Source organism: Anopheles marshallii, chromosome 3, assembly GCF_943734725.1.
Source record: "Anopheles marshallii chromosome 3, idAnoMarsDA_429_01, whole genome shotgun sequence".
Classification (NCBI taxonomy): domain Eukaryota; kingdom Metazoa; phylum Arthropoda; class Insecta; order Diptera; family Culicidae; genus Anopheles; species Anopheles marshallii.
In genome coordinates, this window is record NC_071327.1 from 59,640,442 (window position 1) to 59,654,473 (window position 14,032).

General features: G+C 46.8%; 3 protein-coding genes across 3 annotated transcripts; 1 reads left to right on the top strand and 2 right to left on the bottom strand.

Annotated features, from left to right (window-relative positions):
• Positions 1 to 553: 553 nt before the first annotated feature.
• On the bottom strand, positions 554 to 4,311 carry LOC128711675 (cohesin subunit SA-1). Its single transcript, XM_053806558.1, has 5 exons — positions 4,232 to 4,311; positions 2,872 to 4,143; positions 1,298 to 2,783; positions 845 to 1,227; positions 554 to 767 (listed from the first exon to the last, which is right to left on the bottom strand). The coding sequence occupies exons 1-5, from the start codon at positions 4,309 to 4,311 to the stop codon at positions 554 to 556; spliced, it is 3,435 nt and encodes a 1,144-aa protein (XP_053662533.1).
• Positions 4,312 to 4,824: 513 nt separating this feature from the next.
• LOC128710881 (alanine--tRNA ligase, mitochondrial) lies at positions 4,825 to 8,054 on the top strand. The gene is made up of 4 exons (XM_053805736.1): positions 4,825 to 5,381; positions 5,437 to 5,788; positions 5,859 to 5,998; positions 6,068 to 8,054. The coding sequence occupies exons 1-4, from the start codon at positions 4,825 to 4,827 to the stop codon at positions 8,052 to 8,054; spliced, it is 3,036 nt and encodes a 1,011-aa protein (XP_053661711.1).
• A 239-nt stretch (positions 8,055 to 8,293) lies between these two features.
• On the bottom strand, positions 8,294 to 9,891 carry LOC128710882 (elongation factor Tu, mitochondrial). Its single transcript, XM_053805737.1, has 3 exons — positions 9,852 to 9,891; positions 8,870 to 9,723; positions 8,294 to 8,800 (listed from the first exon to the last, which is right to left on the bottom strand). Exons 1-3 carry the CDS (start codon positions 9,889 to 9,891, stop codon positions 8,294 to 8,296), a joined length of 1,401 nt encoding a protein of 466 aa, XP_053661712.1.
• Positions 9,892 to 14,032: the final 4,141 nt, after the last annotated feature.

Consider the following 14,032-nt stretch of genomic DNA (forward strand, 5'->3'; position numbering starts at 1 on the left):
GGGTTGCATGTATGGCTAGAACAGGTCTGGCACATGGTTTCGAAACAAATAAAAGGATATAGCACATCACTTCACTTTTGCTGATGTGATTTTTGTCAGTGGCGAGTACTACAAACCGGTAAATTTTATATTTTATCTGTAGGTTTGCATACTACAATTATCGAGATAGTGTAATGTACTGTGCACTATGAGCTACTGCAGATGAAAACGCCCCGAAAGATAGTTTACTGCTCAAGTTTACCACGTTGAACATAATTCACATTGGAGAAGGTAAATAGTTTCTTTCTCCTACCAAGAGACTCCGCTAAGGTGCGTCTAATCTAATTCCTGTTTTATATTGCTGACATAAACATAATTGATTTAAGGGTTTTCTTCAAGATTGATGCCTACCGAAGCTTGTGAAGCCAACCAACTTTTGTGAATAACGATTGACCCGAAGCAGTTTGGAAGATTCCTGTATTATTTTATACGACACATGTTATATTTCTATCCGGATCGACCGCTTGTACAATTAATGAAGAAAGTTAAATAAATATTTTCGTCCTGGTATAAATTAACCGACGTAATCCTCGTCATCATCGTCATGATCATCGTCTTCGTCGTGATCAGCATCCTTCTTCTTTCTTGTGTACGCACGCTTTGAGGTAACAGGAATTTGTTCCGTTTCTCCGTGCAGTAATGAGTTTCGGTAGGTTACCAGTGGTTGCCAGTCCTCAGAGCGGCTCGAAGGAATACCCGCCTTTAGACGACGGTCCAGGAAGGTTAAACTAAAACAAGTAAATGAAAACAAATAAAAAATATTTCAATTATACTATTTCGCCGTCATCCAAAACGTGATACGCACATCAGTTTCTTGTCCTGTTTAATTAATTTGTTAGTCAATTCAGCTAACACTTCCAGAAACGCGATGCACGGTGGTGGAGCGGAAGGATCATCCTGCTCTTCATTGGAAGACGTTACGGCAAAATGAATGCCGGCACGGTGGAATACGGTGATCGCTTCCCGGTTCTTTACCGCGTCCAGCCCGAACGAGAGGGCAAACCGTTTCGCCAGTTCTTTCAGGTCTTGGAACTCTTGCGACGATCGTGAAACTCGCCCATCTGGTTCCTGCTGTTCCTTAAACATTGTTATCAGGCTCAGACACATTGTCATCGAACAGTTAACTTTGTTGATTTCGCGAGTTTTACCCAAAGTGGTTTTGATTATGTCACCGTACTCATCGTAGTGCTGTAATTAAAAACATGAACCGGAATGTAAACACTTATAAACTTTCACAAACAATTAAAAAATAACTTACCCGTAGATAGTGTTTAAAAATGTCTGCTGCCGCCTTTGTGGGAAGAATATTGTAGACGATCAGTTTGCAGTAGCCTGCAAGGAAACTTCGACGTTTATGCAGCTCCTCGATACGCGTCTCGTCATGCCCTTCTTCCTGCTCCGTCGCAAACACCGTTGTCTGGACAAATTGGTTCAGCAGCTGCTCTTGTTCCTCGTTTGGCGAATGCACCAACGATTGTATGTTTTCGTCGCTATTACTTTTCAGCTGGTTGGAAAATACAACCAACAGATCGCAGATCGACATAAATGCAGCCTCCTGGACGGACGATTCACGATCATACCGAACGAGGTGGTTACAGGCATTCAGATATTTGTGCAAATTTCTCCCCAACTCGTGCGATTCCTGCGCCACCTGCGTGCGATCCCTCGTCGTCTCCAGGTGGTTCAAGCCCCAGTTGATAGAGAAAAAGCACGCCTCGATGCAGTAAACGAGCGCATCCTTCGGAATGCTCGTCTCGGGAGACTTGTCTCCGATTCGCTCCTCGATGTCTTGATACAGCGAATCGAACAAATTCCACGGGTTGAGATTGTGACTGGCGTACAGTGTCGAAACCTTCTTCAGCGAAATGCTTACATTGTAGACCTCGTCCTCATTCGGTACCTCATCGCCGGCAATCAGCGTACGATAATCGTCGATCGCTTCCCTGTACCGTGTGACGCATTCTTCGATCACGTTCGACCGTACTACATCGCAACGGGTGTAAATAGCACTGCCCTCCGTGCACAGAAATTCAAGCGTTTTCGCACACGTCTCCAACACTTCCCGATCCACGTGAGTCGACATGACGTGCGTCATTTTGTCGAGCAGCGCCTGCAAATTCGACTCCTGCCGCGTGGTGGTAAAAAGCTCAATATCAAAGTACTGCGGAATGGCTAGCAGGTTCGTTAGCTTCTCTCCATCTGCGCTGTACTTGTGCAACAGCAGTGGCAACGTTTGGATAAAATGTTCCGTCAAACGTTGCTTATCGTCCTGCACCTGCTTGATTTCCTTTGCGCTCAGTGTCATCTTACGGCTGCTGCCGCGCCCAACCGGTGGTTCTCCAGTGGCCGATTGACGCACAGCACTGACCATAATTTCGATCAGTGTCGACTCCTGTTTGTTGTCCAGCATTTCTTCCTGCTGTCCCGGCTCTTCCAGCAGCAGATCCGTGTAGCATTCCCAGTCTTTTAGCATCGGATTGTTATCGATGAATGAGTCGACCAAATAAGCACCATGCTCATGCAGTTCCGATTCAATAAAGAACTGCACCAAATCGCGAATCAGGGGCGTATTTGGTAGACGCATCTTGCCACGTCTCGTGTACACAGGCGGCGCACTGGGATCCTGACAGAAGAGGCGTACGTTTAAAAATTCGGCTGCCGCTTGAGCGACTCCACGATGCGAAGAGTACACCAATTCATACACGATTTCGCTATCCTTATCGGTCAAAATGTCTTGATGGCTCCTGGGAACAGAAAAACGCAACCGTTAGCTATTTGTTCATGATACCTTCTCACATTCATGATATCCTTTCTATTCGCAGTTACACTTACTTGAGGATGTTGATAACCAGCTTTACCGCGTGTACTGCCGCTTCGTATTCCTTGTCCAGCGTCATTGCCACGATACGATCTTTGAATTTAGAAGTAAACAGCTCAAGCTTCGCCTTGAGCTCCTCGTTCTCGTACAGTGGCAGCAAGGCCTGTAGACACTTCAGTCGTACATCGCCTACTTTATCATGCAGCGTCCAACCGATGTACTTCAAATATGAATCATCCAAAAAGTTGGACGAAAACTTCATCATCCAAATGCCAATCTCTGACATACAAATGGCCCGGATGTCAGGCAGCGTGTCGCGATAGCGATGAACAAACACGGACTTGAACATATACGTCAGCATGTTCTTTATCTCGTCCATGTTCTCTTCCAGTTCGGTCCGGCGCGAAATCAGCGAATCAAGCCGCTCCGGAGCCCGTTTTTCGCGCGGTTTCGTCCGTTCTGTTTCGTATTGCCGGGCCGCCATGTCGAACTGGATGGAAACCAGCAAGGCTACATCCACCAGCGCTGTCATTAGCTTCATGGCGGCCAACGTAGCGGTATGACGGAATGCTCGCACTTGTGAATCGGACAGTCCTGTCAGCAACGAAATTACATTATCCATCAGAAACTGATCGTAAATGATGGAATACTGGCACTGCTTCACGAGCGTCTGCACAAAGTCGCAAAAGTTCATCTTGAACTTCTTCCACTGCTGTGCCGACATCATCAGCGGGTACTCATGACTGTCTTCGTCGAACTCTTCCGTCATTTTGCGAATGATTGCCGTGTGCTCCATGTCCTGCTGCATGTCGGGCGTAATTTTACCTTTGCAGCCGCTCGCATGAACGAAAAAATTCATCAACGCAATCAGGGCCGAATCCTTGTCCAACTTATACCGCGTAATCCAATCGTCCACAATCGTGGTTATCGGAAGTTTGGAATTACGCAATATGTAGTACAGACTCGCTTCGTCGGTCGTACTTTCACGGTCCGTTACGACGACGCGTTCTTCACGCTCCTCGCGCTCACGGTACACTCTGGGCGGCTTCTCGTGGTGTTCTTTTGGGGCCGTTTCTCGCGGTTTGCGAGGAGCCTTGCGCTTCTTGTGATGTTGGTCCTTGGCGAAAAAATCATCCTCGTCGTCGTCCTCGATGATGGGTGCTTTGAGTGGAACGCCTCCGCGTGCACGCAATCGCGTCATTCTGCCACGGGAAGGTTCACCCGTTTCTTCCGGATTTGCAGCATCATCGTGGCCTCCTGATGACCAACTTTCATTCAGCGGCTCACTTATCACATAAAATCGAACAATACAAAAGCAAAGTTAAATAATAACGGAACAAACTCTCGCAAAAAAAAAAAAACAAACAAACTTACTGTTGATACATCAGCTCCGGTTCATCGTACTCCACAGGAGGATCGTTCATACGAATTCTTTTCCCACCTCGACGATGCATTTTCTGATCTGTCTCTGGACTACTCCTTCGTTTTCAAGTCACAACCAACACGCTGAACTGCAACAGGAAGTTTAAATGATCCACGGTCGAACTACAATTAAATCTTTGCAAATTTTTCACTTCGTCGAAGAGTTGGCGTCCATTTTTTCAGTACGAGCATCAAAATATGTATGCTGTTGATTGCTGTCATGGCGACGAGCGAGCAATTGGTGCCCATGCAGCAGAGAACTCTAATTTTCTGTTGGAAAATATGTGAGTAGAGGAAAAATTGAAGCAACTAACGAAAAATAAAAAAAATATATTGTTTTTGTTTTTTGAACATTTGAATTTGTTTTTAGCAAGCTTAATTAAAATTGATTTTGGCATTTTTATTTACGTTTTTCAACCCCAGCCCACAGTTCCGTTCTGACAGGGATGTAAACAAACAATCATAACCTGCAAATGTGTCAACACGGTTCTACATCCCATCGAACCGGTGTTGTATAATATCCAGGCTAGGATCCATTCAAAACAATGGCTCTCCGATTGTGTTTTCGCTCGAAATCACTGTTCCGGAACTATTACATCCACTATCCGGGTGGTCAGGTGCGCTATGTTTCAGTTAACAGCCCAGGACCCAGTTCGAAAGAGGTTCGCCGTCAGTTTATAGACTACTTCACGGTCAAACACAACCATCAGCTGATACGATCGAGCTCTTTGATACCCTTCAACGATAGCACGATCGCATTTGTGAATGCCGGCATGAACCAGTTCAAAAATGTCTTCCTTGGTACCGCGGATCGGCCCTGCCAACGGGCGGTCAATTCACAGAAATGTGTACGAGTGGGTGGCAAACATAACGATCTGTCGGTCGTTGGTACAGATAGCTATCATCACACGTTTTTCGAGATGCTTGGCAACTGGTCGTTCGGGGATTATTTTAAGCGCGAGGCTTGCCAAATGGCTTTTGATTTGCTGAAGGATGTGTACCGGATCGATATGGAGCGTGTGTATGTAACATACTTCGGCGGAGATGAATCCCTGAACCTACAGGCGGATGAAGAATGCCGTGAAATTTGGCTGAGTTTGGGGTAAGCTATCAACTTCCATATCAACTCTGTATTAATGTTCATTTTTTAATCCCAGGATTCCAGCGGACCGCGTGCTTCCTTTCGGTACACGGGACAATTTCTGGGAGATGGGAAATTCGGGTCCCTGCGGTCCATGCACAGAGATACATCTGGATCTTTCAGACGAGTATAAGAATACAAAGGCGAGACATCACTTGGTAAATGCCGGTGTGCCGGATCTTACCGAAATTTGGAACATTGTGTTTATACAATACAACCGTTCGCTTGAAGACGGCGTGATACGCAATCTACCTCATCATCACGTTGATACGGGAATGGGCTTGGAACGGGTTGTTGGTCATTTGCAGGGAAAGTTAAGCAACTACGACACGGATCTGTTCGAACCAATCTTCGGCCGTATACAGAAGGTAAAGCACAATTTAGAACTAATCGTAAAACAATTGAGAGAAACTAAAATATCGATATCCGTATCTGTAGGTGACGAAACTGGAACCTTACCGGGGAAGCTTTCTGCGTAGCGATAACCACTACGAACTAGATACCGCTTATCGAATTATGGCTGATCATAGTCGAATGATTACGGCCTGTTTAGCTGACGGAATGTTTCCCTCCCAGAAGTAAGTACGCACTACATAAACTCCGGTAACACATTACATTCCAAAGATTAATATGAATTATTGTTGCAGTCACAAATTACGACGCATTATTCGGAAATCGCTTGCCCTGGCTAATCGTACCTTTGGCTGTCCGGATCTACTGCACGAAACTATCCCCAGTGTGGTGGAAATTCTTGGCGATGTGTACCCGGAAATGGAACGAAATCTTTCCAGCGTGTTACAAATAATCGAACACGAGCGACACGCGTACAGCGCGCTAAGCTCTAAACGATCCACCGAAACGAACACGCTGCTGAAACAATTTCCACACCTAGAAGAATCGGAAGCGCTGGAACACGCGGGCCTCCCCGGTGCCATAAAGGAACTGCTGCAAACTAAACCAACCCATCTGAATGGGCAGATTATTCACAAAATGTATGACACGTACGGGTTGGACGAAGAATTGCTCATCAAACTGGGACAAATGATGAAATTTTCGCTTGACTTTCGGGACTACGAGCGTTACGTTTGTGAGCTGAAGGATGGATTCAAAAACGAGATAGCCACCAAGCTGGAGACACGTCTTTCCGCATATAAAAACCTCAGGGAATCGATCGATAGCACTAGGTTAAAACCAACACAAACGGAACGAAGGTACAATTATGCATTTAACCAAGAGAAGGGCACATATGAGGTCGCAGCATGCAAAGCGCATGTTAGTCTGCTACTAGAAGATGATACCCGTGACCAGTGGCACATCGTAACGGATCAAAGCAATTTCTACTGCGAATCTGGTGGTCAACAGAGCGATACGGGACGGCTAACAGTTGGAGCTGGTTCTAAGGGTGAAAAATCGTTCGATATAGTCAACGTTTCCGATCACAATGGATTTATTGTCCATTCCATTCCGAAGCAACCGAATGTGACACCTTCCATTGGTGATCAAGTGGTTTTGCAGGTGGATGCTAATCGACGGACACAACTTACTGTGCACCATACGGCAACGCATTTGCTAAACGCAACCGTACGCAAAATCGTCCAACTGCCAATGTGTCAACGTTCCAGTGCCGTTTCTGAACGGGGCTTCCGGCTGGAGCTCGCTATCAGTGGTGAGAAGATAACACTAGACCAAATAGCTACGATCGAGACTGAAATACGATCGTTGATCAAGCGTAACGAACCGATCAGTGTGGCAGTGTGCAATGCAAACGATCTCGATTTCGCAACAATTACGACGGTCCCGGGAGAAACCTATCCCGATCGGGGTCTGCGGGTTGTGTCGATCGGTGATGTATCGCGGGAACTTTGCTGCGGGACGCACGCTACCAACACGGGAGAATTGCACGACTTTGCCATAACGAATGTGACGCAATCGAAGAATGGATGCTTTACATTTCACGGCGTTGCAGGGCCGGCTGCCGAGAAGGTCCATTTCCTGGGCGCACAAATCCAAAACGACGTTAGCCAGCTGCAACAGGATGCGCAACAAAATGAGAAAGCGCAGGAAGACGTTACGATCATCGAAACGAGAATGCAACGGTTGAAAAATGTGCTTCTAACCGGAACGGAGAACAACATTCACCTGCCGTACTGCGTCCGGCAACGGTGCCTGAACGTGATCAATGCTCTGTACCAGAAGTTGAAGGATCGATCACGCGAATCGCTCCGGGCGTTGCTCGACATTGAGATGCGCAACCTGATGGAACAGAAAACGCCCACTAGCGATCGGTTCATCGTACACTTTCTCGAGTGTTCCATCATTCTCGAGGAGGTGCAGCTTAGCAAAGCGACACGATACTGTACGGATCGTCCGATTTTGGTAGTTAGCATCACGGACAATCAGGTGAAGGCTCGTGCAACGATTCCACCGGCAATGGTTTCCGACCGATGCAACGCCGAACGGTGGCTGGAGGTGGTAGCACAAACGTTCAAAGCACAAATAGCCCCACCGAAGGGACAGAATGCGGCCGAAGTGTGCAACATGAAGGCGCGCAAGGTAAAGATGATGCATTTTGAGGCAACGTTAGAGAATGCGTTGTGTGCGGCCAAGACTTACGCGGAGGAGAATTTCCATTAGTGTTGGCTGAACCCAGGTGAAATAAAGTTGATCGCAAAAGTTTTGTTTTGTTTTAAACGTGTGGCAATGAATTATATGTAGTTAAAACAAGCGGTGTGGTCAAGCTTTCGAATGTGACGGAATATGGTGATTACAGAACAATTGGCTTTCGCAAATTGTATTTCCTTCTAGATAACTAGCTTACATTTCTTGTTTGTTCCTTAGCTTAAACACGCCTCCCCTGGACCAGCTTCCTCCATTTACGCCTTACCACTGGCAGCTTTTTCGCGCGCCTTCTTACCCTCGGTAAGGGCAAGTCGCTCCTTTTCCGTAAGTGGCGCTAGCAACTTCGTTACCACACCCGTACCCAGCGTAATATGTCCGTCGCGCAACGTAAACCGTTGACCCTGTTCCAGCACCATCGGTCGCATCAGTCGCAACTGCAGCTTGGCATCTTCGCCCGGCATGATCATGTCCTTGCCGGGGATTTGCACCTGCGTTGCACAGTCCCACGTGCGCGAGAACATCTGCAGCTGGATGAAGCTGGTAAACGGCTTATGCCGACCGCCCTCGTCTTTGCTCAGAATGTACACCTGAGCTTCGAAGTTATCGTTCGCCTTCATGGTGCCCGGTTTGCACATCACCATGCCGCGCTTGATGTCGTCACGCTTGATGCCACGCACCAAGGCACCGAGCTGATCGCCGGCATGTGCCTCTTCGAGGATTTTATGAAACATCTCAATACCGGTGATGGTTGACTTAATGACCTGGAAGAAACGAAACAAACGATTACAAATCCTTCCCCCAAAAATATGTCTCATCACCAACCATGTTACCTTATTGTAGCCGACAAACTCACACTCCTGACCTTTCTTCAACATGCCACGCTCCAGGCGGCCCGTTACGACCGTACCACGGCCGGGAATGCTGTGCACCGATTCAACCGGCAACAGGAATGGTTTGTCCAGCTCGCGTACCGGTGTCGGCACATATTTGTCTACCTCTTCCAGCAGCTGCATTACGGCATTAGCACCCATTTCCGGTTCGCGACCCTCCAGCGCACACAGTGCCGATCCCTTAATGACCGGTACGTTATCACCATCGAAGCCCATCTCCGACATAAGCTCACGGATTTCCATCTCCACCAGATCGACCATTTCCTGATCGGCCGCATCCACCTTGTTGATAAACACCACTATGTGGTTAACGCCAATTTGTTTCGCCAGCAGCAAATGTTCCCGCGTCTGCGGCATGGCACCGTCCGTGGCGGCCACCACCAATATCGCACCATCCATCTGGGCCGTACCGGTAATCATGTTCTTAATGTAATCGGCATGCCCGGGACAATCGGTGTGACCGTAGTGACGGTTTTCCGTTTGATACTCGATGTGTGCCACATTGATCGTAATACCTCGTGCCTTTTCTTCGGGCGCATTATCGATGTCGGTATATTTTTTGCTCTCCGCCAGATCCTTATCTGCCAACACCTTCGTGATGGCTGCGGTGAGTGTTGTCTTGCCGTGATCGACATGCCCGATCGTGCCGACATTACAGTGTGGTTTATCCCGCTTGAACACTTCCTTCTCGGCGTAAAACCTTACCGGCACGGCACGGATTGCCGGCGATGAACTTCGCACAACGTTCAACCCATTGCCGGCCGAGAGGATCTGTGCGACCGTCTTGCGGGCAACTGGAATGGGGCAGACACAATGGATTGATTACAAAATTAACCTCACTTTACGCATAGGAAAACACTCCAGATGTAAGCCGATTGGAAACATGCAACGGTTCAAGTTTTGTAACGCCGAAAACACTTACGCGGGCTAAGAATTGCTCGAAGAGCAAGATACGTCGACATTTTGTCTACCAGCAACGGATTTATGGAGTTTCTTAAATGCAGAAAAACCCGGACAATCCCGGAGCAGCAAGGGAAAATTTTTCACTTTCTTGCGCAAGAACAACACCTCTGTTTGACGTTTCTCCCTGACGTACTGTCACAACTCGCAGCACGGAGGGTCATCTCTGCTATTCCGATTTGGACAAATCAATATTTTTCGGATTTCTTTCCGAACTTTGAAAAACTAGTTTCATTAGAAATGTTTTAAAAAAGTCGAAAATGACATAAAGTGTAGATACAATATTTCACATATAATTTACGCACTCAAAATATGGCAAAATTTGGAAAAACACAAGACGGTGTACCGCAAAAGAAATCGTTTGCGTTGCGGTTTGCGTTGAATAGAAGTGCCGCTTCAGCGCTGTCAATCGTGTTATCCGCCGGGACTACCCATGGTGCGCACTAACTCGGGTGGTCTTCGGGGAGAATCGTGGTTCGCGATTTCCCCCAGTGAGCATTACCGAAGTCGGCACGAGGCGAAAGATTGGCCGTTTTTGGGCCGGATAGGCGGCCGGACAGCAGAATGATGCGGCTCGTCGAGGGAATGTGAAAGGAAGGAGGAAGAACCGAGGAAGGGGCCGTGCGGGTGCCTGGCTCTCTTTCTCTCGCAACGGCGGCTTCTAAGGCGGCGGCTGAAGGGATGCCATACGTGAATGGCTATGGTTAAGATTAATTAAGACGTCTTGGCCGTAGCAACATTTAGCAACACTTTCCTATTTTAAGCACTTGTAATATAGCAAAACACTTTGCAAATCCTTGCAACACTTCACTTCATGCACGCACACACATGCACATCCACCTCCGTTGCCGTCAAAGAACACCAGTAGAATACTGTTGCGATGAATTTCCTGTGAACTTTTGAATAGACAGTATAAATAAACGTTATTTGGTTATCCGGGCCGGTTATTCTATCTCCACGGATAATAAGTCTTTAAGCTTTGTACGCGCAATAACTGAGGATGAAGAAGACAGGTCAACGTTAAAAGCATTCATATGTGTTTTACATTCGAATCTATTTGTTTGTGAACAATATGGAACATTTATCAGAGAGTTCAACTTGATAAACTCTTTATAGAAAACACTCAAGTTCATCTCGTGCCAACCGGTCAAACATTTAAAATAGTCAAAACTATTCTACTAGCTGTCTTTGTTTAGCTCACGGATAATTCACCCGTCGGTTAATCAGGCCCCGGATATTCGACGTTCTACTTAATATAGAGCCGCACGGTATGCGGAGTCAGCCGGTGTGAGTGAAACAGTTAGTTGCGAGGTAAAAATTGTTCCCTGGGTTGGTCGTCGCTCCGGCTCGGTACCTTTTCGCGGTGGGTTCTTTTTCTTCTGCTGCCTGCTGCTTTTGTGTACACTCCCTACCACCTTGGCGCGGACGTTGTTTGCCTTGCTCATCGTAGTTTGCAAAACTTCCATTGCAAACCAGCTAGATTAGCGTAATATCCGTGGCGTGCGGTGATTGTCGAAATGATGGAATACCAGTGAAATGTGAAGTGGAAAAGATATCGTATAATAATAATAGCAACAGGAAGGCGTAGTGTGCGTGCAAAACGGTGTGGATTCTGTGTGTTTAATGCGTTACCTTCTTGACAAAAGATACGGTGGAGAAAAAGGTGTTATCTATCTCCCCACCGTCTTATCCGACAGTAGATTATTGTGGTGCATTTGGTTGGTGTGCAGTGTAGCACAAACAGTGAAATGGATTTGTCCATAATTCGTTCTGACGAAGGGTGGACACGCGACATCTCGCCTACATCCCATTCCCATCCCTTCAAACACATCAAGCCGCAATGGAAAAGTGATTTTGCAAAATGGAACAATGGGCAAAAGGTATCCGCACATGGAGGTGTGACGTTGCCTACTTTGTTTGCAGACTTCCGTGTGTTCGCTATTTGATTATCTTGTCGGTTCAACAGAGAAAAAAAAACTTTTTACGTAATCCCCATGCTTCATGTAACGCGACGAGTTATTGAGGAACACTTGTGCACGGCAAACAAAAACCATGTTATGGAGTGGTGTTTACTAAAAGATAATGTGCATGCTTGAAATTACAGCATGCTTCGTGAGCAGATACATTAAACGGGTTAAACATCATTCATCCCGGGGCACGGCGAGCCAATCTACCCTAATCGGAAGAATCAAATATCCAACACTATTGAGCCATTTTCCAATTAGAACACCCTCCGGTTCTTGCAAAGTAGATTACCATACTGGTGTTCTGCGCTGTTCCATAGTCAACTTGTACCAGATTATCATTAACGATGAATTAGTAGCTTCCGTAAATAATTCCACTATCATCGAGGTGACCCGTTTTCACTACTCAAACACCTCATCATGCGTTAATTTCCATTTACGAAAATGAAGACGGTCGTACCACGAACCCAAACCGCTAGGATAACACACCGCGTGTGTGTGTGTGTGTCCGTTGCCTGATGGTGCGAAGGAAATGACACCGTTTTCTGGCCTGCTATTGTTCGTGGGTGAAGCCAAGCGCTGCTATAGCCGCAGTTTGGCTAAGGACAACTTTTAAATTGTTTCCTCAACACCAAACAGTTTTATTTTACCCATTTTTTTCCTGCTGCCTTTACCTGTGGCACGAAGAAATGGCCACAACATTGTTCGAACGGCATACTCTTAGTGCGAGGGAAGACTGTTATTTCAGAGTTAAAAGTACCTAAAAGGAAACAGCACCAGAATCGTTATCATTGCACTCGGATCTACACGGCGGGTGGAACAACTCCCAAACAAATCCACCAAAGCAAGGTCCACATTTCCAAGTCACCTGGTTTGGCGGAGACCTTGCCTAGCTGTGGCGTTACTTACCGACCGGAACTGACGGTCCTTCCTTTGGCATACCGCTTCCACACTCACACACAGAGTGGATTTTCACCTAAACATCACCTACTACAAGTTGCAATCTTGCTTCAGAGCCTACATTGATGACTTTAGGTCACGCCATTCGACAAAACGCCGCCAAGCACACTATGGGCTGGCACATGGACATGGATTGCAGCAGCTGATATGCCCAGTTGAACTGCAAATTGAAAGCAGTAAAGAAATCTACTATCCTAGAACAAACAATTTATTAAATCAACTTAACAAAACATAGATGTCGTCCAATAAACATCATGTGGTCATCGTCCGCTGGGTTTTCCTCTCAGATTACTCAGGAACAACGTAAACGTATGCCCACTGTTTAGCCCGAAGCAATGGACCAGTATCGCCCCCGGGAATTCCACGGCATCTCCCAGGGAATGAAGTCACGTTGCATTGTTGCTGTACATTTCACATTTGATTACGCTTGCTGTAGGCGAAGGGACGGCCCTTCGTCATTGTTCGTAAGTCACGGTACGGCCGTGATTTGTTGCCATCGTAGAAGTTTTTTTTTTTGTGTTGCAGAAGGCTATCCAACCCAAAACCTCAATGCCCTCGCGTTTGCTAGAAGGCCCCTTGGGGGAGAAGGTTCGTGTGTAACGACCAAGTATTGACCAGCACGGTCCGTCCGGCGAATTGTCGTTTCAAGGCCACTACGGGTGGCCAAATAATATTGAGCCAAAATTGGGTTTTTTTTTTTGGAGGTTGCTACGGTTTATGTTGCCCTGTCCAGCGTGAAAAACGAATTTTCAGTCGTCATAACTGCATGCTGTTGGGAGGTAGTTGCGTTGGAGTAAAAGGTTATGGTTCGGTTTTGTACACCCTGTTCGAAACGGGGTCGGGTTGTTTGGAGTTGCTTTTCACGAGCTCTAGGTCGATTTCTGGTGGTAGTGGAAACTCATAAAACTATTTCATTTCTTTAATTCCGTAGCAATAGAAAGTTCACGTACAGACCCGAATGTGTTTAGTGTAAACGAAGCGAACAACACATAGGAAGTGATCTCTGGAGCATTACGCAAGATATAAAGGTGAACACACTCTGCAGCCACTATCACCATGCTCCAGTGGACCGGCAAACGGAACTGATCTGATGCGCAACTGGTGGCCAACAGAGGTCTCGCGCGATCGCGCCACTGCCAAACCCCCTGCGCGTTCCTTGCATACTACCCGCGTGTGAATAGGTCAATTCAAATTGAAAACGCACAGTCCTACACCCGCT